At 50.8% G+C, this 26,386-nt stretch overlaps 2 protein-coding genes across 2 annotated transcripts in view; both read right to left on the bottom strand.

Moving 5' to 3' along the window:
* Window positions 1–210: 210 nt before the first annotated feature.
* On the bottom strand, window positions 211–3,293 carry ccdc167 (coiled-coil domain containing 167). Its single transcript, XM_007892328.2, has 4 exons — window positions 3,179–3,293; window positions 1,107–1,201; window positions 921–973; window positions 211–840 (listed from the first exon to the last, which is right to left on the bottom strand). The coding sequence occupies exons 1-4, from the start codon at window positions 3,215–3,217 to the stop codon at window positions 737–739; spliced, it is 291 nt and encodes a 96-aa protein (XP_007890519.2). The 5' UTR covers window positions 3,218–3,293; the 3' UTR covers window positions 211–736.
* A 2,853-nt stretch (window positions 3,294–6,146) lies between these two features.
* Window positions 6,147–26,386, bottom strand: part of LOC103177933 (MAM domain-containing glycosylphosphatidylinositol anchor protein 1) — a 22,152-nt gene continuing 1,912 nt past the window's right edge. Inside the window, exons 2-17 of the mRNA XM_042333149.1 lie at window positions 25,195–25,331; window positions 24,324–24,498; window positions 22,457–22,656; window positions 21,902–22,034; window positions 21,352–21,621; window positions 20,336–20,662; window positions 18,505–18,798; window positions 16,025–16,294; window positions 15,631–15,782; window positions 14,443–14,626; window positions 12,892–12,912; window positions 12,479–12,634; window positions 11,941–12,105; window positions 11,685–11,815; window positions 10,469–10,571; window positions 6,147–7,203 (exon numbers count right to left, since the gene is read on the bottom strand). Of these exons, the coding sequence (XP_042189083.1) occupies window positions 7,160–7,203; window positions 10,469–10,571; window positions 11,685–11,815; window positions 11,941–12,105; window positions 12,479–12,634; window positions 12,892–12,912; window positions 14,443–14,626; window positions 15,631–15,782; window positions 16,025–16,294; window positions 18,505–18,798; window positions 20,336–20,662; window positions 21,352–21,621; window positions 21,902–22,034; window positions 22,457–22,656; window positions 24,324–24,498; window positions 25,195–25,331 (2,762 nt within the window). The 3' untranslated portion in view covers window positions 6,147–7,159. The remainder of the gene's footprint in view (window positions 7,204–10,468; window positions 10,572–11,684; window positions 11,816–11,940; window positions 12,106–12,478; window positions 12,635–12,891; window positions 12,913–14,442; window positions 14,627–15,630; window positions 15,783–16,024; window positions 16,295–18,504; window positions 18,799–20,335; window positions 20,663–21,351; window positions 21,622–21,901; window positions 22,035–22,456; window positions 22,657–24,323; window positions 24,499–25,194; window positions 25,332–26,386) is intronic.

Below are 26,386 nucleotides of genomic sequence, written 5' to 3' on the forward strand. Positions count from 1 at the left end.
ATAAGAAGGGCAACAGAATGAGGGGTGCTTGAAGCGACAGAAGAGTTCTACTCTGTACGTGACCTTCACTGTACCTGACCTGGGAATGCTTGAGGGGACAGTACAGAACTTTACTCTGTGCGTGAGTTTTGCTGTACCATGATAATTTTGAGATATTACAGAGCTCAACTCTGTACCAAAAGCTGTTTGTTCGCAAGAGATTCTCAACAGTTAGTTATTTAAATTCAGTTGATTTTATTTACATATTTGCTGATGTCCTTCAAAAAAAAACAGAATTTTCTGCTGAATGTCTTTTTATTGAGGGTTTGAATTTGCATGCAGTGATTGCCAACATATGATATTTGATTTTCTCAACAGTGATCCATGTCGCCAGATCTCCTGTTGGCCCAAATCTGGATGGCATTGGGCTCAAATCCCATATTGAGACTTTGAACTCGCAGTCTTCCTGATGATCCAGTGCAAGTCTGGGTGTGTACTGCATTGTAAAGGGTGTTGTCCTTCAGGTGAGATGTCATCCTTCAAATTAGATGTAAAATCCAAGTCCCATCTGTGCTTGTTCAGATTAAGATTCCAACAGCACTCTAGACAAATTGGTCATTCACTTCATATTTGCGTGTGGGATCTTTTTGGTGCAAATTTGCTTACAAATATACAGTCACTACATTAGCAGGTTCATTTCCTGCGAATCACTTTGACTGATGGGAATGCTGGTCTGTGAGGCTATTATAGTAAATGGCTACAGTCCCCAGCAGAGGTAGAGCAGCAAGAAGAGGCTGAGCAGAGCTAGGGACAGCACCATGTTCCTCCCATTTTCCTTCCTCAGAGACCACAGCTCATGTTCTGTGGGCAAAAAAAGCAAGAGGTTGGTAACCACACAGCTGCTGAAGTGCATCTGGCAGTGAGGGGTAAATCATTCATACCATATCTGGAGACTCTCTCCTTCAACATGGTCTTCTCATCTTGCAGGGACTGTCTACAAATGAATGAGAAAGAGTGAGCAGCAGATTCCAGGAGAGAAACATCCACTGTGAATATGTTGCCTCTGTGTGCACCAACACCTCCTAACTCCACACCAGCAAACTCTTTCCCCCGCCTCCCGAGCCCACCTGCTCTCCATGGACAGCTCCTCCCTGTGCAGCTGCCAGTCTATTGTCTCCAAGTTCTCTTTGCATACAGCCAGACGTTCCTCCAGTGCATCAATCTGTAGAAGTCAGAACATGGGAATATGAGCAAAGAGCTGTAGCAATCTGCCCACTGACAGGCTGGAGTGCTGCACAGGTACTTCAGGTGTGCTGTATTTGTATCTAGTATGTGCCACATGTGTACGTTATGTGTTCAGCTCATGTCTCTGTGCATGCTATGCATGTAGTAGCAATTCATCACTTTACTTGCATACAGTTGAGTGTTGGGAACCAGGATATGGCAGGGAATATTTGGAGAATCACTGCCGGGCAGGAGATATATGATAATAATCCTTGAGTTTGGTTTAAAAAAAACACAAAATATTGCAGATGCTGGAAATCTGAAAACAAAAACAGAAGTTGCTGGGAATACTCAGCAGGTCAGACAGCATCTATGGAGAAAGGAAAGGGAGTCAACGTTTCAGGTCCACAACTCTTCGTCAGAAATGGGGCATGTTAGGAGGGAGAGGCTTTGGGGGGGCTGAGGGCTCTGGTTGGTGGCTGGAGGGAGGGTTGGGGCTATGGGGGGTCTGGGGTTAAGGGGGGTCTGGGGTTATGGGGGGATCTGGGGGTTTGGGGCTATGGAAGGGTTGGGCTTATGGAGGGATCTGGGGGTATGGAAGGGTTGGGGTTATGGGGGGATCTGGGGCTTTGGGGCTATAGAAGGGTTGGGGCTATGGGGGGTTGGGGGCTGGAGGAGGGAATTGGGGCTATAGGTGTTGGGGCTGGAGGGGGATTTGGGGCTATAGGTGTTGGGGTTATGGGGGGGTAAGGGCTATAGGTGTTAGGGCTGAAGGGGGATTTGGGGCTATAGGGGTTGGAGCTATGGGGGTGTTAGGGCTATAGATGTTGGGGCTGGAGGGGGATTCGGGGCTATGGGGGGGGGGGGTTAGGGCTATAGGTGTTGGGGCTGGAGGGGGATTTGGGACTATAGGTGTTGGGGCTATGGCGGCTCTGTGCCCCAATGTGTGGGTTGGGTCTATGGCGGCTCTGAGCCCCAATGTGTGGGTTGGGTCTATGGGGGTTCTGAGACCCAATGGGCGGGTTGAGGTTCTGAACCCCAATTAGGGGGTTGGGGCTCTGAGCCACGATTGGGGCTATGGGGAGTTGGGGCTTTAGGCGTTGGGGATGGAGGGGGTGTTTGGAGTTATGGGGGGCTTGGGGCTGGAGGGGGGGTTGGGGTAAGGGGGGTCTAGGGTTATGGGGGGGTCTGGGGGTTTGGGGCTATGGAAGGGTTGGGGTTATGGAGGGATCTGGGGGTATGGAAGGGTTGGGGGCTATAGAAGGGTTGGGGCTATGGGGTTTGGGGGCTGGAGGAGGGGGTTGGGGCTACGGGGGTTTGGGGGCTGGAGGAGGGGGTTGGGCTATGGGGGTTTGGGGGCTGGAGGAGGGAATTGGGGCTATGGGGGTTTGGAGGCTGGAGGAGGGAATTGGGGCTATGGGGTTTGGGGGCTGGAGGAGGGAATTGGGGCTATGGGGGTTGGGGCTGTGGGTGTTGGGGCTATGGGGGGGTGGGGCTGTGGGGGTTGGGGCTGTGGGGGTGGTTGGGCTATGGGGTTGGGGCTGTGGGGCTATGGGTGTTGGGGCTGTGGGGGGTATAGGTGTTGGGGCTGTGGGGTGGGGTTGGGGCTGTGGGGGGTATAGGTGTTGGGGCTGTGGGGGGTATAGGTGTTGGGGCTGTGGGGGGTATAGGTGTTGGGGCTGTGGGGGGTATAGGTGTTGGGGCTGTGGGGGTGGGGTTGGGCTGTGGGGGGTATAGGTGTTGGGGCTATGGGGCTGTGGGGGGTATAGGTGTTGGGGCTGTGGGGCTGTGGGGTGTTGGGGCTATGGGGTTGGGGTGGGTGGGGCTTTGGGGCTATGGGGTTGGGGCTGTGGGGCTGTGGGGCTGTGGGTGTTGGGGCTGTGGGGCTGTGGGGGTGTGGGGCTGTGGGGGGTATAGGTGTTGGGCTATGGGGTTGGGGTGGGTGGAGCGCTGGGGGTTGGGGTTCGGGGCTTACCGCTGACGTCACTGTACCACGTGGCTGTTTCTTCCCCATCGCTGGCTGCCGGTGTCCCGAGACCTGCGCAGGCGTCGATCTGCTGTGTCTGTCTGCGCAAGCGCAACTATTGGCCGTATTGTGTCGGTGCAGCGAGAATGACACAGTGCGCTTGCGCGGCTCCCTGTCAATCATCGAGACATAGAGTCGTACAGAGAGTGACAGTCCCCGGAGAGTGACAGTCCCCGGAGTGTGACAGTCCCCGGAGAGTGACAGTCCCCGGAGGGTGACAGTCCCCGGAGAGTGACAGTCCCCGGAGAGTGACAGTCCCCGGAGTGTGACAGTCCCCGGAGTGTGACAGTCCCCGGAGAGTGACAGTCCCCGGAGTGTGACAGTCCCCGGAGAGTGACTGTCCCCGGAGAGTGACTGTCCCCGGAGAGTGACTGTCCCCGGAGGGTGACTGTCCCCAGACGGTGACTGTCCCCGGAGGGTGATTGTCCCCAGACGGTGACTGTCCCCAGACGGTGACAGTGCCAGTGATACACAGTGACACAAGCAGATTGACACATTGAGAGTGACACAGAGTGATAGTCCACAGAGAATGAAACACAGAGAACGATAGTCCACGGATAGAATGACAGAAAGAGTGAGTCCACAGTAATAGAGTCCAGTCCACAGAGAGAGTCCACAGAGAGTGACACAAAGTGTCACAGAGCAAAACAGTGTCACAGAGAATGACTTGAGTTACATGAGGGGCAGCAAAGGAGTGGCGACTTGATACCTTCACCTGCGTGGAGTGTGTTGAGGAGTCCCACATTTTGGAGGCTCTGTGCCTTATTTTTTTTGTCATTGTGTTTTGTGTTGTTATGGGGTTACAGCAGCCAGCAGAGGGAGACAGACCCGGACACCCAGTGTCAGGGGCAAGTAATAATAATAATAATAATCCTTGCATTTGATATAGCGCTTTTCACGTCGGGAGGACGTCCCAAAGCGCTTCACAGAACACACTGTAAAGTGAATTGACTGTATATTTGTGGGCGAACGCGGCAGCCAATTGCGCACAGCACTGTCCCAAGTAGCCAGCAGATGGAGTCAGAGGGCTGTTGAGGCGCCATGTGAAGATATTCGTAATACTGTAATTGTAATCCAGTTTACCTTTAGCTCCCTGCATGTCAAGAAGATATGTCAATGCACTCTGAACAGCTTCCTGGGCACCCGAGCTGTGTGTGTGGGGTGGGGGTGCGCGGGAGCAAAAAATTGTGTTTGGGGGTGAGGGGAGGGGACCAAAAGCAATGTCGAAGAGTTAAGCCCCTTCTGCTTGACCAATTTGGGGTTGCTGCCCATTCCCTGTACTCTCCACACCACATTTTGTATCCTACATCTCTCACCTCTGCAACTCCCTCCCTCTGCCTCTCCATCTTATCCCCACCTCCTAATAAGTCTCATGGTAAAACTTGCCTCTTCAATGCGCCTAGAGCCACCTGTCTTTTCCCTCCTGCTCACCTCGTCCCCCTTGCTTGGGATCCAACCCTGCCCTTGAAAACTGCTCCGAGTTGTTAGCCTTACGCTACATGAAAGGTTCTATTTCCATGCATATTGCTGAGTTTATAGTCTGGCTAACAATCCTCCTGTAGATTAATTTCTCATTCACCTCACGGCTGTTTGTGAGCCTGTGCTCTTTTTAAATTGCAACAAAACCAGTCACTACATTTGACAGCAATTACTGTGCAGCGCTTCGAGACATTCCATTGGGAGCAGGCACTGTTAAAAATGCCAGTTCTTCAGCTACTGTGTGCTGCCTGGACCGTCTGATTGATATTTGGTCTCTCCCTGATTGCTGCTCATGTCCCAGTTAATGAGCTCACTCTCACTCTCTTGCTCGTGCTGCAAGCAGCAGCGGCTCTTTTACCCAATTGATTTGAAGGATTAATCTGTTTCCTCATCAGTCTGTTTGATTTGCACTCAGAGCGGCCGAGACGAAGCTCTCCATTTAATTGCTAACATTAGTCTTCGGTTTGATTTGGTTTCTGAGCCTCGACAGTGGAGGTGGAGCTGTCTGAGACTGTGGGAAGCACTTGTGCCTCATCTCCATAATAGGCCTCCTGTCTGTTGTCAGACTCATTTATCCCTATTTTCTGAAAGATTCCAGCGCACAAACTGTCAACCGCTGAACTGGAGCATTAACCCTTGCTGGTTCATTCAGCACTTTGCTGCCTCAAACAAAATAAAATATAGCCCACATATCGGTGTACAAATTATATTTGTGCAAAACCTGTGCATAAATGACAACCGGCTCAGTTGGTAGCCTCTAGGTCAGAAGGTTGTGGGTTCAAGCCTTGCATCGGGGACACAATTGAGGCTTGATGCTCCAGCGCTGTGATGAATGTGTGCTGCATTATCAGAGCTGTCTTACTTTGGACGTCTAAAGATGTCCAAACCAAGGTCCTGACTGCCTGTCCAGGTGAATGTTAAAGATCCTATGACCCGATTTGGGAAGAGAAGGAAGTTTCTCCTGGGGTCCTTGCCAACAATCCCCCAGTTAAATTGCCAATTGTAATTTAATTAAAAAAGTGGAAGCAGAAAGTGTTGTTTTCAAGAAGAAATTAGATATTATTTTCTAGCAGAAATCTATCTCGGGATACAATATATAGTTTAGGACATGATCTGTCAAGTGACTGCCAGGATGATGGAAAGCGAAGTGGATGGACCTTGGTTTTCTTTCACCTAGCAAATTCTTACATTCTTAATTGGGTGTTTGTGGGACATTGCTGCGTAATTTGTAATTGAACACAGAAGCCAAATACACAATCACTACACTGCATAGGAAAAGCTTGTGAATCGTGTTCAATATAATGTGCTACATCAAATGCAAGGATTATTGTTATTCGTGTCTGTTTTACTGATTAAGCACAGAGGGAAAAGGATACAGGGAAAAGGATGCCTCACTGCCTGGTGGTGCAGGAGGTAGAGACAGACACATCTGACTATATTTCTGGATAATTTTTAATAAAAGATACTTGGTTTAATAACAGAGAGAGTTTAAAAGCTCCTGACCCTGTCTAGCGATTGTGCTTTAGTTTGTATTACAATACAACAAATAACAATGTCTCTGGGGGACTCCAGGCTCTGACTGAACTGGTTTCATTCATTCTGTAATCAGACTCGGAGTCCAGAGAGAAGCACAGCCCGAGCACAGCCATTCTGTCACACTCGTACGTCACATACCCAGGAGTGTTGGACACACAGTGTTTCTTTCTCTCACACACACACACAATCTCTTGTCTCTGACTCACACAAAGTCTCTCTGTCGTTCACTCCCACACATTGTCTCATTCAGCGATTCTCACACTCACAAGCCAACCGTCTCTCACACCGCATATATATGTTCACACACACACACAAACACACTTTTCATGTTTTTCATGTTCGTGTGCAGACACATGAACAGTCTTTCATATATATTCTCTCACACACACGGTCTCACACACTTACTAATGCATATATATTCTCCCACATAAGCACACATTCTGTCTCATTCACACACTTACCCTCCTTCACTCACTCTCTTCCACTCACCTATTCTTTCAAACAGTCACTAACTCATTCCCTCGCTTTCATTCACTCACTCGACCACTGACCAACCCACCCACTCATTCTCTCTCTCAAATGTTGGCTGCTACAAATGTGCTTTGGGGTGGGCTGTGCAGGACATGTTGCCGCCCAGATTGGAGTACATGTAAGTAGATAGGCGAGGATGGATATATGGAGCTCATGCAGGAGTGGAGGGGCTGGGAGCAGGGAGATTTGGAAGGGAGACTCAGGTACAAAGCTTACACCATGGACCACTTGTGCTTTTTAGTTCTGTAACTTTCAGAGTAAATAACGCAGCCGATACAAACGGCTCCAGTCCAATTTCTTCTGAGTAAAAGTTGCCTTTCGCTGCGGCAAAGGGTTCCCACACCGCAGCGTTCTCAGTCTTTGGTAACTCGAGACACTTCGGTGTCATATGGATTTAGGACCAAGGATGAAGGGTTTGGTTTGTGTGTCTGAAGAAAAGGAAAATGAGCAAGAGAGAGTCGACCAGACCAGTGACTCGAAAGAGCAGCATCATCTGAGCAACAACAGAGCGACCAGAAGCAGGAGGCAGCGGCTGAGGGAACTGGAGCCCAGAGCAGCATTGCGGCTTTGCAGGAAAACATCTGGAAAATAAACAGTGATTGTATACAACCCCGAACACAAGGAACTGCCACATATACCATATACAGTTTGTGGGACACTTCTGTGAGCAACTGGTTGCAGAGTTTCACCCACAAAATGTGTAGTCAATCCACTTTACAGTACATTCTGTGAAGTGCTTTGAGATGTCTCAATGATGTGAGAAGGCAATGTATCAAATGCAAGAATTATTATTATATACCAGAAGCTGCCTTATATAGATTTGATAGAAGGAACAGTGGAGAAGCAGGCCATTCAATCCATCCAGTCCGGCTGGTGTTGATATTGCACACCTGTGTCATTCTAGATTTTATTCCTAGTCCATTTCCCAGCGATTCCCTCATATCCCTGAACTTTATTTTCTCTTAACAACAACAAGATTACATTTATATAGAGCCTTTCACGTCGGGAAGACTTCCCAAGGCACTGAATCACGTGCCCAGTCTTTTTTTTAAAAGCATACATGGTTGTTGTTCCAACAACTGACTGCGGCAGAGAATTCCATGCTCCCACCACTCTCTCTGGAAAAACTTCCTCCTAATCTCCATTCTGAACCTCCCAGTTCTAATTCTAAAACTATGCCCTCTAGTTCTAGATCCCCAATTCCCGAAAATAATCTTTCCCTGCCCACCTTATCTCAGCCTCCCGTCATCTTATATACCTCTATAATATCCCCTGCTCAGCTTTCTGAGTCCCAAAGAAAAGTAGCCTTTCTCTATAACACATTTCCTCATTCCATACAATGTTCTGGTGAATCTGCTTTGCACTGCCTCCAGTGCTTTTACATCTTTTCCATAATGAGGAGCCCAAAACTGCAAATAGTATTCCAACGGTGCCCTGACCGTTTTGTACAGTTTCAACATGACCTCCTTATACTTATACTCTTTTTCCCCAATTATAAATCCCATGGTCTCATTGGCCTTTTTAATGGCCTTATCCACCTAGGTCACTGTGTTCAATGACCTGTGAATCTGACCTCCTATGTTCTTTTGCTTTTAAGATGTGCACCCTTCAAGTTATAGGTTCTTCTTATGTGAATTACCTCACACTTGTTTTCATCTGCCACTTCTCTGCTCATTCAGCTATCCTATCAATATCTACCTGTATTTTATTTTGATCCTCCTCAGTATTTACTATTCCCCCTACCTTTATCATCTACAAGCTTTTGAGATTTATCACTGGGTCCAAATTATTTATATACAGGTTAAAAGTAGTGAACAGATCATTGAGGAATACCACTCACCACATCTATCCAACTTGAACAACCGTCCTGTTTTGTTTGACCGAGCCATCGGTCACCTTCCTATCCTTACCCTCCCTACCCTCCAACCCTCCTGATCCCAACCCCAGCTCTTGTGCAAAATCCTTGACTGTCCAGCACCTTGGGACATCCTCCCAACATGAAAGGCGCTATACAAATGTAATTTGTTGTTGTTATCTCCTTCCTTGAAGATGGGTATGACATTAGCCACTCTCTAATCTTCTGGTGTGTAATTTCCCTCCTTTGACCTATGAAATATAATCTCTAGGGGCTTCAACAATTTCTTTCCTAATGTTGTTCAGGACCCTCGTGTGTATTCCATCAGGTCCTGGTACTTTGTCTGCCTTGAGTTTACTCATTTTTTTTTAAACTACCTCTCTACTTATATTCAGCTTCCCCCACCCCCATCATATCATCAGCAGCTATTTCTGGTTTGCCCCAATCTCAATATTTCTCTCCTTGTAGCAAAGCACTCATTTAAAATCTCTGCCAATTCCCCTCTCTCCTCAATGAAGTTTCCTCCTTCCCTCTTAGCAGAGCTACTCCTATCTTAACTATCCTCTTTTTACTAATACACCAGAAGCCTCCCCCCCTCCCACATACCACCAACCTTCCTTACACATTTCCACCTTGTTAGCAGACATCGTAAATCTCTCCTTGTCCATTGCTACAGTCCCCAGCCCCTTCAAAACCACTGCCTTCATCCTCCGCCTTGAAAACCCTCCCTCGCCCCTTACACATTCTCAAATTACCAACCCATTTAGTTTCTCCAATCCCTGCCCACAGTACCGAAGCTGTCCTGGTCAAAGTCACCAACAATATCCTCACTATCTGTGAGCAGGGCTCTCCCTGCCTCCTTGTTCTTCTTGATAATAATAATACTTGCATTTGATACAGCGCCTTATTATATTGTTGAGACGTAACAAAGCGCTTCACAGAATATATTGCAAAGTGAATTGACTATATTTTGTGGGCAAAACACAGCAGCCAATTGCACACAGCAGTGTCCCAAAAATTCAGTGACCAAATTACTGTTATTTTTTAAGCCCGGAAAAGTGATCCACCAAATCGACTAATAACCAGGTTCTTACTTACTGCAAGGTAAACAGAGGCGTGTGGAGTAAGGAAACTTGCCTAAGGTTTTGTCTTAAGGTAGCTGGGTGTGGCTCTTGGTGTATTGATCTCTCCCCTACCTTGCCCACCCCACAATCGGCGGTCAGGCCTACAGCCTCTCTGCCCCCGTCCTTTGGAACTCCATCTCACACTTCCTTCGCCTCGCTCCCTCTCCTGCCTCCTTCAGGGCATGTCTCAAGACCCTCCTCTTCGACCACACTTTCAGCCACACTCCTACCCTCCCTGATCCCAACCCCCGCCCACCCTCCCGCTCGGGACCAAATTCCTGATTGTCCTGGGCCTTGGGTCGTCCTCCCGATGTGAAAGGCACTATACAAATGTAATTTGGTATTGTATCATCCAAAGGCAAACATGTGGAACTTCTACATGTATGCAGATGACACTCAACTCTATCTCTCTCTGTCTCTACCCTTGATTCCAGGACAACTGCTGTTCTGACCGATTGCCTGTTGGACATCAAATTCTAGATGAACTCTAACTTTCTCCATTTCTTAAACGTAGACAGGGCAGAGGCTCCCCTGCATGGATCCCTTCAGTGTCTTCCCCTCACCCGATGACAGCATCACCCTGCACACTCCACCTCGATGATGCAAACCCCCATGTACCAGGAGCCAACGCTCACCCCCATATATCAGGAGCCCCTCCTCCAGGAGTCACTGCCCCCCCCACTCCCGCTCACACATCAAGAAAGAGTATCTTACCATCTTTTTGTGCCCACTTTGTGCAGGCTGATTGACTGATGCTGACATCGTCCAGTCCAATGTCTCCTAAATAACCACGCCCTCGGACGGCCTCAAATATTATCTGTCAGTGACGGAATAAAGTTACATACTTACCTCCCCCAAACACATACACACACACACACACCCATCCCCCCTCCCCCTTCCCATCCTCCCCTCCCCATCGTTACACACTGTCCCCCACCCCGTCTTCACACACTGCTCACCCCTCCCCGTCCTCACACACTACTCCCCCTCACACACCGCTCCTCCTCCCTGTCCTCACACACCACCTCTCCTCCCCGTCCTCACACACCACCCCTCCTCCCCGTCTTCACACACCACCCCTCTTCCCCCACTCCCCGTCCTCACACACCACCCCTCTTCCCCCACTCCCCGTCCTCACACACCACCCCTCCTCCCCGTCCTCACACACCACCCCTCCTCTCCGTCCTCACACACCACCCCTCCTCCCCCACTCCCCGTCCTCACACCATCCCCCTTCCCCGTCCTCACACACCACCCCTCCTCCTCGTCCTCACACACCACCCATTCTCTCCATCCTCACACACCACCCCTCCTCCCCCACTCCCTGTCCTCACACCATCCCCCTTCCCCGTCCTCACACACCGCCCCTCCTCCCCGTCCTCCCACATCCTCACACGCCACCGATTCCTGTCTTCACACACCACCAGCCCCCCGTCCTCACAGATCACTCTCCAACCTCACACACCACCACCCCACTTCCCATTGACACACACCGCTCCCCTTCCCATCCACATAAACCAAACCCCCCCTCCCATCCACACACACCACCACCCCCACTTTCCATCCACAAACACCGCTTCCTTTCCCAACTACACACACACGAACCCCCCAATCCACACACACCAACCCCCTTCCCCATCCAAACACACACAACCCCAATTCACGCACACCCCCATCCACACACACCCTCCCCATCTATAAACACAGCCCCCCACCCTCCATCCCTTCCCATTCCCCCCCACACCCCTCCCCACCACACACAAAGCCACCCTCCCTCCCTCTCCATCCTCACACATACACACCCACACACCGCACCCCCCTGCCCACATACCCCTGCTCATCACACAGCCCCTCCGCATCGCCGCCATCCAACCACCCACTGCACACACCCCTTCCCATCCATACCCCCCTCCACCATCACCCTGTTTACCTGGAAGGGTCCGACAGGGTTGATTGTCACGTTTGCTTGTTTCCATTGGTTGCCCTGGTTCCCGCTGAGTGTCCACACCTGCACCTCCACTGTGTTACTCTGTAGAGCTCGAACCCAAACATTGAGAGTCCCTGGAACATGAGAAAAGTCAGCAATGGAGCCACCCCTCCATCCCCACCCATATACCCAGAGAATCATCTCCATCACCACCCATGTACCCAGAGCCCCGCCTGAGAGAAGTGTCTCTGGCACTCACCGATATGTTTGCCATACATGTGGTAGTAGAACCTGACACAGTGCAGCACGCTCACACTCTGACCCCCAAACCTGCGCTTTGCAGTCACATTGTACAATGGGCTGATGAGCCGAGCCTTGTCTCCAGCCGAACGAGGGCTGGATGTCTCTACGTACATGAAGTAGCCTGCAGATGAGAGAGATATGAGCCAGAGACCTCCTCCCCCAAGCCAAGCCAGACCCCTCCTCACCAGCCAAACATCCCCACCAAAGCCAGACACCCCCAAAAGCCAGACACCACCGCCCGCCCCCTCTCCCCCCACCCCAGCCCCTAGAACCAGCTCCCACTCCACTCCCAGACCTTCCTTGCCCTCAATCCATCTCTCTTGTGTTCAGGCTTGAATTCACTTCCTCCCTCTCTCTGTCTTCCTTGCTCCACCATCCTCGTTCCTTATCTCATTCAATCTCATTCCTTCTCTCCCTCCCTTGCTCCGGTTCTGTCAGCTCCCTCCCTCCGCTCTGCCTCCTTCCCTCCCACCCTCACACCAGTAGCTCCTCACCTGACTGCTTGCCGCTCTTATCAATCCTTGGGCCTGTATTCGGCGTCTGTTTTGGGTTCTGAGTTTTATTACTCTGTCTGGACCAATCAAAATTATCTTTTGCATCTTGTGTGAATCCACAGATATTCACATCTTCAAACCCACAATTCCGGTTTCCTATTGAAGAGCGATGTGGTTCAGTTAGCAATTACATCCTACGCACACCTGTAATACCTGCCACACTTAACATGATACCCACATAAACACAACATATGCCCCACGCCCGGTAACATACACACCATGCCTGGTATCACACACACCCACACCACACCTGGTATCATACACATCACAACTGGTAACACACACCACACTCCACACAGGGGTGGGGGGGGGAAGAGAGAGAATTTCAGCGTGTGGGGAATTGTCAGACTTACCTGGAGGCACAGGTGGTGAAGCTGAAAGAGAAAATTCTCAGATTAATTCCTTTTTTATTGTTAACCAGTTTCTCTCAGATTCAGCACATGGGCCTCTCAGTGGGGCAGGCCATCTCTCAGTCGTCTCAAGAAATCATACAGTATACCCTCCCCTTACTCCCCCACCCTCTGTTTGAATTAAAGGGGCTGACTGGGCAAGGAGTGCAGATGACATTGATGGACATATGTACAGTTCATGTATTGACATGTTTTCTGGTTCCGAGTGTCTGACATACTGAAGCCCATCACTGTAATCAGCCTGGTGTCTGACACCTGAGGAAACCCATCACCATGAACAGCCGGTGTCTGACACATGGTGAACCATTACTGTGGTTAAGAGTATCCAAACCAGTCAGAATTCCATATATATATATATAATATATATAAAAAATAATATGGAATGCCACCTACACATGGAAATTTCTCTGTGTCTAAAATGGAAAATGCAACTCTCCCTCTGGAGGGATACCTGCCCTGGTGTACCAAATGCCGGGGATGTTTAGATGAAGGTTGGCAAGAGCCAAGGCTGGTGAACCCCAGAGTGTGCGCTGGGTTAATTTAACCAGCTAAAACTGCAGAGCTATCCATTCAGAGCATTGCATTTAGTGTCCCCTGTAACTGGTCTGCCCCTCCAAGTTCCACTGATGGTCTGGGGGTCCTGGCAGGTGATCTCCAGGCAATCAGCAGGTTCGGAATTCGACCTCCCATTAACAAAGTTGCTGAACCGGCCGGATGGAGAGGGGGCAGGGCGAGTCCGGCTGGTCACAACTCATGTTGTCAAAATCTCTTACAGAGCTTCACAGGATTTACTGTAAAAGTCACCTGCAAAATACACAATCACTACATTTTACAATATAACCTGTGGAGCACTTTGAGACGATTGTCCAATATGAAAAATGTCATTAAAAAATGCAAGGATTATAATGGTTATTATTCAAGTGCTCCAACAATAACAACAACAAAATTACATTTATAGAGCGCCTTTCACTTCGGGAGGATATCCCAAAGCGCTGAACAGACAGGTGTCGGGGCCCGAGCATAGGGGTGGGGGAAGGCAGAGACACTATCCTACGAGATGTAAATGCAAGTTGTTGTTGTAATAGTTGTATTACCCCTCCTACCCTCCACCCCAACTCAACCCCCAACTCAGCTGCAAACACTTAACTGTCCAGCACCTTGGGACGTCCCTCTGATGTGAAAGGAACCATATAAATGTATTTTTTGTTACATTAGTGACATATCTAGGTGAATCCGGCAGCTGACTTGGTATAGCAGTGTCCCACAAACAGCCACGAAGTGAATAACCAATTTTACATGGGGGATTGCTGGTCAGGACACTGGGAGATATTCCTTTCTCTATTCGAGTAGCGCATTAGAATCTTTAACACCAACCTTAACAGATAATGGGGCATCAGTTTCACTTGTCATCCACAAGACAGCGCACTCTCATCATAATGCAGCACATTCTCATCACTGTATTTGACACTGTAAGCCCATGACACGGGTACGTACGGTTTGTATATTGGATGATACGGGTGCTCATGTCTCCAGGCCCGTACGAGGTGAAGGGGGTGAGCGAGAGCTTGTACGTGAGGGGGATGCGCAGGTCGGACACTGTGTAGATCAGAAGCTTCCCAGTCTCTATCGTCCGATTCACCGGCACATACTGCGGTTCTCTCCAGTACGTCGGACGCTCCTGGAAAACACAAAACCAGAAGTCACCTTGATCATGCATATGTCCCATTCAATAAATAATTGAGACGTCTCAAAGCGCTTCACAGTATACAATGTGTATTATGTGCGATGGGGTTTGACTGTGTATTTTGTGGACAAAACAAAACAGCACACAGCAATGTCCCCCAAACAACCACGGAGTGAGTAACCGACTTATTTAGGGGATTGTTGGCCAAGACACCGGGAGAAGGAAACCCCCTTCTCTTTTCGAATAGTGCCATGGGATCTTTAATATCCACCTGAACAGGCAGATGGGAACAAAGCACAAGCCTAGTTCCTGGTTCCCATTAAACAGAAACCATTAAATCATGTTCCCTTTAATCTCAAACCAAGATCAAATCCACATGAAACACAAACCTGGATCGCGTCCCCTCTTTTCACCACATTCCCAGGTTTGGGAATAATGGGGATATGATCACAAGACTGGATTATATCCCTGTCATTCCCAAACCTGGATCATGTCCATTCAATCAAAAACATGTTCATTTCAATCAGGAACAGAAATCATTTCCCCTTCTAACACAAAAAGCCAGGATCCTGTTATTTTCAATCACAACCCTAGAATTTGTCCCCATTGAACACAAACCTGGACTATATTCCTTTCATACACAAACCTGGATCAGGTACCCTTTGAATCAGAAAGTAGGATAATATCCTCTTCAAAAACAAAGAGGGGTCACGGCCCTTTCAATCATATACCTGGACCATGTTCACCTTCGATCACAATCCTGGATAATATCCTCATGAAACACAAAGCTGGATCACGGGCCCTTTAATCACAAACCAAGATGAATCTTGTTCAAAAACAACAAATTACAAAAGTGGAGCCGGGCGAGGGTGGGGTGATTGGGTCACCGAGCCTCGTGTGGGACAGGACACAGGCTGCAGAGTTCTGAATGATCTGCAGCTTGTGGAAGGAAGAGTTGGGAAGACCCGCCCCATGTTGTGCCTTTGTCAGGCTCCTACCAGTTCTCGAATGTCCAGTTTATATTTCAGGACAGCATCTACAGCGTCCGGCTCCTTCTGTGTCCACTGCAGCTTGTATTGGTATCGATCGGCGCTCTGGAAAAGCACAGGGCTGGGGGTGTCAAAGTAGAACTCCGGAGCGTAAGCCCTTCCTGAGAGGAGGAACAACATACCCTCAGCGCACAGTCTGAGTGAGATCTACCCCCCAGCCCCTCCCAACTCCCCTTCCCTCCAGCCCCATCTCCCGGCACCTCCCTCCAGCTCTCTCCCCCAGCCACCTCCTTTGCCCCAGGCTTCCCCTTCCCACCAAGCTCCCCCTCCCGTGAGGCTCCCACCTCACACTGCTCCAGCCTCACTCCCTCCCCACTCGCTGTGCACCGCTCTGGGCACTGACCAGTCAGGTTGAAGCGGCATGTAGCGGTGCCCATTCCGTTAGAGATGCTGCAATGGTACAGGCCGTAGCTGTCGATGGTCACTTGCTCCAGGTTCCACTCCGAGGTCAGCTTGGGTTCGGCCCGGGCGGCCTGCAGCTGCTTCCCATTGAAGCTCCACGTAGCCGAGGCCACCCGCAGTGGGTTCCCCGCCACCAGCAAGCAGCTTAACAGCACCGGCCGGCCCTGGGCCTGACGGACCTCTTGATATCCAACATCCACCTCGGGGGGAACTGGGGAGAAATAATAATAATCTTTGCATTTGATGCAGCACCTTATCACATTGTAGCGAGGTCTCAAAGCGCTTCACAGGACACAACACAAAGTGGAGTATTTTGTGGCAGAGCACGGCAGTCAATCGCACACAGCAATGTCCCACAAACATTGAGAGATTGACCAATTTTATCTGTGGGATTGCTGGCCAGGTCACCGAGGGAAACTCCCTTTTTTTTTTTGAATAGTGCCATGGAATCTTTAACATCCACTTTGAAAGACAGATAGGATTTCGGTTTAACGTCTCATCCAAAGGACAGCGCCTCCAACAATGCAACACACCCCCAGCGCTGCATTGGAGTATGAGCTTAAACTGGGGCTTGAGCCCACAAACCTTCTGACTCACAGGCGAGAATGCTACCACTGAGCCAGGCTTACAACACTGGAGGAGTAAGTGAAAGTGTCAGTTACTTGTCCCTGAGCTAGCGGGCCATAGGTGATGTCACTCAGAGCCACTTCCAGATCCCTGACCAGAGACCTGTGTCCATCCAGCATCACACAGCCCCAAGGCAACGGCATGCCTGACCTACCCTAGGGACAGAGTAGACCCGACACAGCGACCACCCTAAAGAGGCGCAACCCTAAGACCCACACCAACACTACCCCCACCCCCAATATTACCCAGAGCCTCTAGCAGAGTTCATTGTGGGTTTTAAGAAGAAAGTAGATGGGTATATGAAAGTGAGAGGTTTGAAGCACTACGGAGATAATGCAAGTTAATGAAAATCAAAGCCATTGCAAACTGGATGGGCCAAATGATCCACCTCTGTAAATGCTACGATTCTATGAAATTCTTCCACCTGCCTCAAGATCTGTACACACACCTGACCCCAACACTCAGCATTGCCCAGAGGGAACAGAGATTCTTCCCACTCAGGTCCCATTAACCCTGCAAACCAAAGCCCAAAGCTTGCTGGACAAACAACGGGTCAAGCTATGTGGTTCTACCAGGTTCAACTCCAGCAGTTTACCCCGAAGCACACTCTCGGGTCTTTCAAGCTCGTCTCTCTCATGCCAACCTGAACCTAATATTCTCTGGAATTAGGTAAGCAGGGTGCGTTCCTCTGGGGACATTCATTCATGGGGAAATTTCATTCCATTCCAGACACAGGGAAATTTCCATGTGTAGGTGGGATGCAAGGAATTTATCTGGCTTGGATACTCTTAAGCATGGTGATGGGTTTCTGTGCATGACAGTCCTCTGGGTGAGAAAAAAAAATTCACAACAAAAGGACATGGCCCAAACATCTATCCAATTCCATTCATTGCTTCAAACACCTCAAACTGGTACAGTTGCTTCCTTCTGACTGTGTTTGTCTGGACCATTACATAACAACAACATAACAGTCCAGGTGACAGCGGTATCCACAGGGGTTCAGAGGTCAGCGCACCTGGGCACCCCAGGGATCAGAGGTAAGTGCACCAATGTTGGAACATGCTGAATCCCATTGCAACAGAGAAAGGAAGCAGCTTATTGTGGGGGACTGCAGGAACCAAGCCAGTGCTAGATCGATATCAGGTAATGGCTGCCTTGTTAATATCCTGAGCAGGGATCCGGGGTATCGCCTGCATTGCTCAGCCTCATTAAAAGCAGAGAGCCTGAGCCGCAGCTGTAATAGTCACACATTCTGCTGCTAGCCATTCACATCCTCTGCTCTCTGAAACTAACTCGTCACCTGGGTATAAATTCATCAATCTTACAAAGCAAAGCGCTGCCAGGCACCATTGATGAAAAGGAACGCCCACTCTTGCTTTTTTACTAGCACAGAGTCAGCTCCATTCTCCCGCTCACACACAAACACCACAATCTATTATTCTCTCAGAACCACAGTCCTCATCAACACACGTAGCGGAGGGAGATGTTGTCAAGGCCCACCTTCGGGCTTACAATCCCCGGAACGATGCCCCCCCCCCACCCCCTTGGGCCGGAGCAGGAGAGGGCTGGGGTGGGGGTGTGGGGTGGGGGGGAGGAGGGCAAGGGCCTGGTTGGGAAGAAGGGGGGCAGAGGAGGAGAGGGAGGAGGATGGGGGTGGGGTGGGGGGAGAGGTGACCACTAGGTGGGGGAATGAATGTCAAATCCGAGCCTCGAGGGTCTTGTAGATTTGATCTCTGGCCGGTTACTGTCAGACACAGTCACTAGGGCCACGGTGCTCGGTGATGATCTACTTACACTGGACACTTAGCTGCACCACGGCTTCCCGTGGCTTCACGTTGAGTCCGTTGTAGCGACCTGTCCGGCACCGGAACGACCCACTGGCGTCTCGCGTCACATTCTCCAGGCGAAGAATCCCATCGTAGCTCTCGACCTCCATGGCTCCTGTTGGCATAGGAACTGCCTTGTCCGCCCTTGACCACAGGACTACGGGCTTGGGCTTGCCCGTCACCAGACACTGCAGCTCAGCCGCTGAACCCTCCCGAACCTCCACCAGCCCCCCACCTCGGGGAACCACCAGGGAAGGAGGCACTGTGTGGGGTAGAGACAACAACAAATCACGTTTGCATACCGCCCTTCACATTGGAAGGACATCCCAAGGCACTGGACAGTCAACGGTTTGCAACTGAGCTGGGAGTTGGAATCAAGGGAATGGGGGTCGGGGTGTGGCTAAAGATTCAAACAAAGAAGATCTTGAGACAGGCCTTGAAGGAGGGGCGAGGCGATCTCAGGGATGGAGTGCCAGAGCGTGGAGGCATAAAAGCTGAAGGCTCGATTGCCAATAATGGGGCGGGCAGTGTGGCGCACATGGAGCAGGCCAGTGCCCGCCAAACATAGGAAATGGACTGGTTGGTATGGTGTTAAGATGTTGCAGAGGTAGGATAGAGCACGACCATGGAGGGCTTTAAAAGTGAGGATGAGGATTCAACACAGATAATAATAATAATAATATAATAATAATAATCCTTGCATTTGATATAGCGCTTTTCACGTCGGGAGGACGTCCCAAAGCGCTTCACAGAACACACTGTAAAGTGAATTGACTGTATATTTGTGGGTGAACGCGGCAGCCAATTGCGCACAGCAATGTCCCACAAACAGTCGTGGATTGAAAATGACCAATTTATTATTGTTTTTGGTTTTGGAGGGATTATTATTAGGCTCTGTGTGGAGTAAGGAAACTTGCCCAAGGTTTCGCCCTCTGCCTGGAATTGAACTCAGGTCTCTCACTTGCAAAGCGAGTGCTCTAACCACTGAGCTACAGGACTCCACAGATCTACCCAAGTTAGCATGTGGGTAAGACACATTTGATATAGCACCTTATCACATTGTAGAGACATCTCAGAGTGCGTCACAGGATAGATATATTGTAAAGGGGGCGTTGGAAAAATACAAAAGATCGCGTTAGAGTTTTTATAAATACATACTGTCTACACTCGGGTATCCCCCCCAAAATGCATACACCTTAAATGAATATGCGTAACGCAGACTATTTAACTAGCACATTTCATTTCGCTCCAAACAATCCCCAACATCTGTCAATCAGATTTTGGCGTTGGTTCGAAATGAAACATGCAGGTAATTGGTCCGTATTGGGTATGAACATCTGACAACAGTTAATAGGTAAGAAAACAAAAAACTTCGACTGCCAAGTCTTGGATTGTAATAAAAAATAAATTTGCATACAGGGTACGTACAGTGTGGCAAATTTTGCATAGAGGCAGTTATTTTTTTAAATCCTTGCATTTTTGCATTTGATATAAGCGCGTTATAATGTCATTGAGATGTCTCTCAAAGCGATTCAGAGGATTTACAGTAGAACGGATAATAATAATGATCCTTGCATTTGATATAGCGCCTCATCCATTCGTTGAGACATCTCAAAGCGCTTCAAGTGGTGAAAGGCGCTATACAATTGTAATTTTGTTGTTCTTGCTGCTGTATATTGCAAAGTTAATTGACTGTGTATTTTCCGGGTGAAACGCGGCAGCCAATTGCGCACAGCAGAGTTCCACAAAAACAGTTGTGGATTGAGTGACCAAACGGATGAGTTTTTTTTTCCACCCACCGATGCTGGTAGAGATATTGACGTCAATGCTGATGTCCGGCACGGAGCCCCCCCGCAGCGAGGCAACGCAGGTGTAGGTGGCGCAGTCAGTGAAGCGCATGTCAATGATCTCCAGATTGGTGATGCCTGGCTCCTGCTCGTTTCTGGAAATCATGATGCGGTTTCCAGTGCCCACCAGCAGGCGCCCGTTCTTGTACCAGGTGTATCGCAGCTCCTCGGGCGGCACTGCCTCCACCTGGCACGAGATCCTGACCTCGCGCTCCAGCTGGATCCGCTCGGCATCATGGAACGGGTCTGGAGTGATCCAGAACCGGCCGTTCCGGAGCGCTGGAAAAGGCACAGAAACAATTGGCAGAAGAACACTGTGTGCTGCACCCACACCGCCATGGTGAGGAAAGGGGGAGCGCCAGAACGGGAGTGGGGGCTGGGGAGAAAGAAAAGAGTGCAACAGCATGGGAGAGGGGGAGCGCAAAAGGGGGGGGAGCGCAAAATGGGGAGCAGAAAAATGGGGGAGGAGGGGGAGCATGTAAAAGGGGGAAAAGAAGGAGTGTGAAAGGGGGGAAGAGGGGGAGTATGAAAGGAAGGGTGTGAAAAGGGGGAGTGGAAAAGTGGGGAGTGGGGGCATGAAAAGGGGGAGGGTGGAGTGAAAAAGGGGGGAAGGGAGCGCATAAGTGGGTGAGAGGCGGATCACAAAAGGGGGGAAGAGGAGGAGAGCAAAAGTGGGAGAGGTGGAGCGGGAAAGGGGGAGAGGGGGAGTGTGAAAGGGGGGAGAAGGCAGCGCGAAAGGTGGGAGAAGGGGAGGGAGCGCAAAAGGGGAGAGAAGGGAGGTGGGAAGGGGGGGAAGAGAAGCAGTGCAAAAGGGGGGAAGCACGAGATAGGGAAGGGGGAGGTGGGATGCCTGGGGTGTGGAGGGGGGAAAAGGGGGGCTGGGGTTCAAGGGGGAGCACCAAGTACCGGGCACAAGTGGGGGGAAGGAGAAGTGTAGACCCCAGGAAGAGTGGGGGGGGTACACCTACCTCTGACCAGGATGGTGACAGCCTTCTTGACGCGGTTGCCCACTCCATTGGTGGCAGAGCAGTTGTAGGAGCCGCTGTTTTGGGTTTGGACCCTACTGAGGCTCAGGCTGCCCTCCTGCACCTGACTGTTGGGGGGCAGTGGCCCCAGCGAGAACGCCCACTGCACAGAGGGCACAGGGTCACCACTTAGCACTGAGCAATCCACCTGCACGTCCTCACCCGGGTCAACAACCAGCACCTCTGACACCGACAGGCTCAGCACTGGGGGAGCTGAGAGACCAGAGAGAGAGGATAAGTCATATCACTGGCACGGCGCAAGGGGTGGGGAAGAGGGCAGAGGGGCGGGGAAACACCCACAAAGTTGCGGGAGAGAGAAAGACGACTCTAGTGACGCGGGGGAGAGGGAAGAGTGCACCACCAATGGCAGCATGGGTAGATGGAAAGACGACACTGGTGACAAGTGGGAGAAGTGGGAGACAAAAGGGCGGAGGACGATGCAGGTCACCTGGGGGGTGGGGGGTGGAGGACCACAGGACACATGCAGGCTGACCTGTGGAGTTCTTTAGCATGAAGGAGGTTGCTTTGTCGGGGATGCCACAGACATTCCTGACGGACACGAGACAGGTGAAATTGGCGTAATCCTGTGGCCTCAGGTCCTTAAGCTTCAGGACTTTGGTCTCGCCCTGTGAGATCAAGGTGAGGGGCAATTAACTCAGCGCCTAGACCCCACCCATGCTCCCCCCCCCCACCCACACACAGACTACAGGGTCTCTAACACACACACACTGACCACCCCCATACCCACTGACCCCTTACACACAGACCCCCACCCCCACACTGACATCACTCTCACACACTGCAGGGTCTCTAAACCCCTCACACACTGACTACCCCCTCCACAAACACATACACAGACCCTCCACGCACACACTGAACCTCCTCCCACCCACACACACTGCAGGGTCTCTAAACCCCTCACACACTGACTACCCCCCTCCACAAACACATACACAGACCCTCCACACACACATACTGAACCTCCTCCCACCCACACACTGCAGGGTCTCTAACACACACAACACACACACACTGCAGGGTCTCTAACCTGTGTGTAGAGAGGTTCGTAGATGTCCACTCCCTCGTCCTGGTTCTGGGTGACCACCTCAGTGCCACGTTTCCAGGTGAAACGTGCGGGAGGGTTGGAGTTGACGGTGCAGCGTAAGAAGACAGTACGTTCCCTGTAATAATTCTCCCCACGCACATCACTCACACTCTGATGCACCGTAAGCACAGGCTCATCCAGATCTGTAACCCAGATTACACTCAACACAAGCCAGGGCGAGTATCTATATATATGTTCCAATATACTATATTTTTAAGCAATACTGTATATACAGAGTGTCCACAAAGTCCTGTTATCCTTTTTTTTATAGGGCACTGATCAACAATTGAAATATGGAAGAATGATGATAATTGTATTTAGAAGTACTTAATTGTATTCAGTTCAAGTGTTTGACTGTATTTAGACGTCCAGAGGATTGGTGTGTGTGAGAGGCATCATTTTTATGGCAGATAATGATACGTCCTCCGCTATGTTTAGTGCGACATTTTCCATAACATGGATGAAGTGACGAGGCAAAATGCATCCCTAACAGCTTGTTTCAGCTCCTCTGTCGTCTTGTATCACTATTTTGTAACAGAGAGGTTAAGAGGTCTTTGTGGACATTCTGTACATACTGCAATGCCAAAATATCTCAAAGTGTTTCGCAGGGAACTGCTATCAAGTGTTGTATTTTTAGGCAAACGTGGCAGCAAATTTGCACACAGCAAGATCCAGAACAAAGCTGTGAATTAGTGATTAATCTGAATTGTTGGCCATGACACTGAGAGAAACTCCTTTCACTTTTCTGATAGTCTTCCTGGAATCTTTAATGTCCACCCAAACAGGCAGATGGTACCTCAGTTTATTGAAACCTTAGATAAGTTTCCTTACTCCACATGCCTCGGTTTATTTAGCAGTAAGTAAAAACCCAGTTGTTAGTCTATTGGCAGATTGCTTTCCGGGGGTAAAAAATCCCTTCAAAAAATAAATAATAAAAAATAATAATTTGGTCACTCAATCCACGACTGTTCATGGGACACATGATAAAGCGCTATATCAAATGCAATTATTATTATTAATGCAGTGCTCCCTCAGTAATGCACTAGATACAACACTCCACACACCAACGCATTCCACATACAAAATATTCCCTAACCAGCAGCCATCTGACAGGGAACGTACCTGAGTGATCCAGGCAATGAGAGGACAGACCCTGGGCCTTATTGAGCAAGAATCACATGATTATTATTCATTAAACTTAATGAGGAGAAATGGTGGAATAATTTGTCTTTTCACACGATAGTAACTGACCAGCAAGTCGCAGCCTTCAGCCGAATTATTCACATTGAGGGCACTCCCAGATCAGGAGCTTCAGACACCCTTTCACATACATATACACAAACACAGAATCCCACCGCCACACACAACCACACACACACACAAACACACAAAAAAAACAGACACCACCACACACAATCATGTACATACCCAGAGCCACCCCCAACCCCCCCCCACCCACACACACGCACACACACAGAGTAAATTGTTCCCTTTGGCTCAGGCTGCCATGTATCCATCCGGTGATTGGAAGGTGGACACTGAAGGCTGCCCGGTGCTGACTGGCTGGCGTAAAACGTCGTGGCGGCACCAAGTCCATCCGTAGAGTAAATGTCAGCACCTTGTGCCGACAGCCCGGAGTCTGCCCGTTCAGGGCTGGCACAACACCACACAACCCTGAGCCTGGTGCTAACGCTTCCAGCGCCTAGTAACCAGACAGGACTAGGCCAGGCCTCTCGCTGGCCATTGGGGAGCCTGCAGGCTCCAGGGCTGTGCACAGTACATGGAGGTGCCCCGCGGGAGCCACACTTACATTGTACATCTACACGGATGGACTTGATGACCGGCCCCGAGACCCCGTTATCTGCTTTACAGTAATAGCGGCCACCCTGCAGCCGCCCGATGCTGGCAATCCGCAGGGTCTCGTTAAACACCGCCGTCTCCTGGAATTTGTCTGAAGCGCTGCCTGCTGTCTTCGTCCATCTGACCTACGGCACAAACAGCGTCCGTCACCTCCTGCCTTCCAGGGAAACTGTGAGCCAGATAAACAAAACATGTCCAAACACCGCCCTCCCACCCCACCCACCACCACCATGGATCACCCACCATTTCCAGGGAACACTCTACTTCAGCATTTCCCAGGAACACTCGACCAAGCCCCCACCTCAGCCTCTCGGATCCCCCTCCCATCTCCCAAGACCCCAACTTACCGCACCGTCTCCTGGAACATTCCTATCCAACCAAACGGGGACCACCCTACCCAACCAAACGGGGACCACCCTACCCAACCAAACGGGGACCACCCTACCCAACCAAACGGGGACCACCCTACCCAACCAAATGGGGACTACCCTACCCAACCAAATGGGGACCACACAACCTCACTGTCTCTCTGGGCCACAATACCTCACGAATTGTGGAAAACCCTACCCCACTGTCTCCCTGGACCACAATACCCCACCAAATGGGAACCACAATACCCCACCAAATGGGAACCACAATACCCCCACCAAACAGGGACCACCCTAATCCACCCGTCTCTGGGGACCACACTACCTCACCGTCTCCGGGGTCCACCCTAACCCCACCAAACGGAGACCACCCTAACCCCATCGTTTCACGGGACACCAGCCTACCCCACCGTCTCCCGGGACACCACCATCTGTGGGCAGCAGCATACTTACCTTTGGACGCGGGTGTCCAGTCACCAGACAGACCAGGACCAGGGTGCTGCCCTCACGGATAGTGTAGACCCGCTCGTTCACATTCTCCTTCACCACACAAGCCTGGCCCGAGTGCACGATACGAGCGTTTGCAGGAGCTGAAGCAAAGCACAAAAATGATTACCCTGGGAAAAGGGTGGGGGCGGGGGCTGCGGGTGGGGTGGGTGGTCAATCAAACCCTGCCAAGGCCAGCAGACCCAACCCTCGGATCCCAGACACTGCAACGTCCTGGCACACTGATTCCACCCAGCCCACTGCTCGCCTCCCCCTCACTACCCCATCCCAACACAGTACCAAACCAACATTCTCCACTAAAAGAAGCTCCCAAGCCAACACCACCCCAACATCCTCCCAAGCCAACGCAGCTCCTCAATGTGCTCCCAAACCAACACTTCACCTCAAAATACATAACGAACATTGCCCCAACACGCTCCCTCGCCAACAGGCACCAACATACTCCCCAACAAACACTGCCCTCACCAACACGCTTAGGGTTAGCCAAGCCAACACTACCCCGCCAACACACTCCCAAGCCAACTCTCCACCCCCCCCAACCCCAACACTCTCTCAAGCCAATATTCCCCCCACTAAGACACTCCCAAGCCAACACTGTCCCCGCCAACACAATCCCAAGTCAGCACTACCCCGCTAAGACTCTCCCAAGCCAACAATTCCCACCCCCCAACACGCTCCCAAGCCAACACTCCCCGCACCGCCCACCAACATGCTCCCAAGCCAATACTCCCCCTCGTAACACCTCCCAAGCCAACACTCCCCACCAACACTCGCCCACACCAACACTGTCCCCACCAACACTCGCCCACACCAACACTGTCCCCGCCGACACGTTCCCAAGCCAACACTGGCCCCGCCGACACGAGCTCCCAAGCCAACACTGGCCCCAAACTCCCAAGCCAACACTGGCCCCGCCAACGCTACCCCCCCAACGCGTGCCCCCAAGCCAACGCTACCCCCAACGCCCCCCCCCCCCCCCACCCCCACCACCCCCCCCCAACGCGCCCCCAAGCCAACGCTCTTACCCCCAACGCGCCCCCAAGCCAACGCTCTTCCCCCCAACGCGCCCCCAAGCCAACCCCCAACGCGCCCCCAAGCCAACGCTCTTCCCCCCAACGCGCCCCAAGCCAACCCTCTT

The sequence above is a fragment of the Callorhinchus milii genome, unplaced genomic scaffold (assembly GCF_018977255.1).
Source record: "Callorhinchus milii isolate IMCB2004 unplaced genomic scaffold, IMCB_Cmil_1.0 Scaffold3, whole genome shotgun sequence".
Taxonomy (NCBI): Eukaryota; Metazoa; Chordata; class Chondrichthyes; order Chimaeriformes; family Callorhinchidae; genus Callorhinchus; species Callorhinchus milii.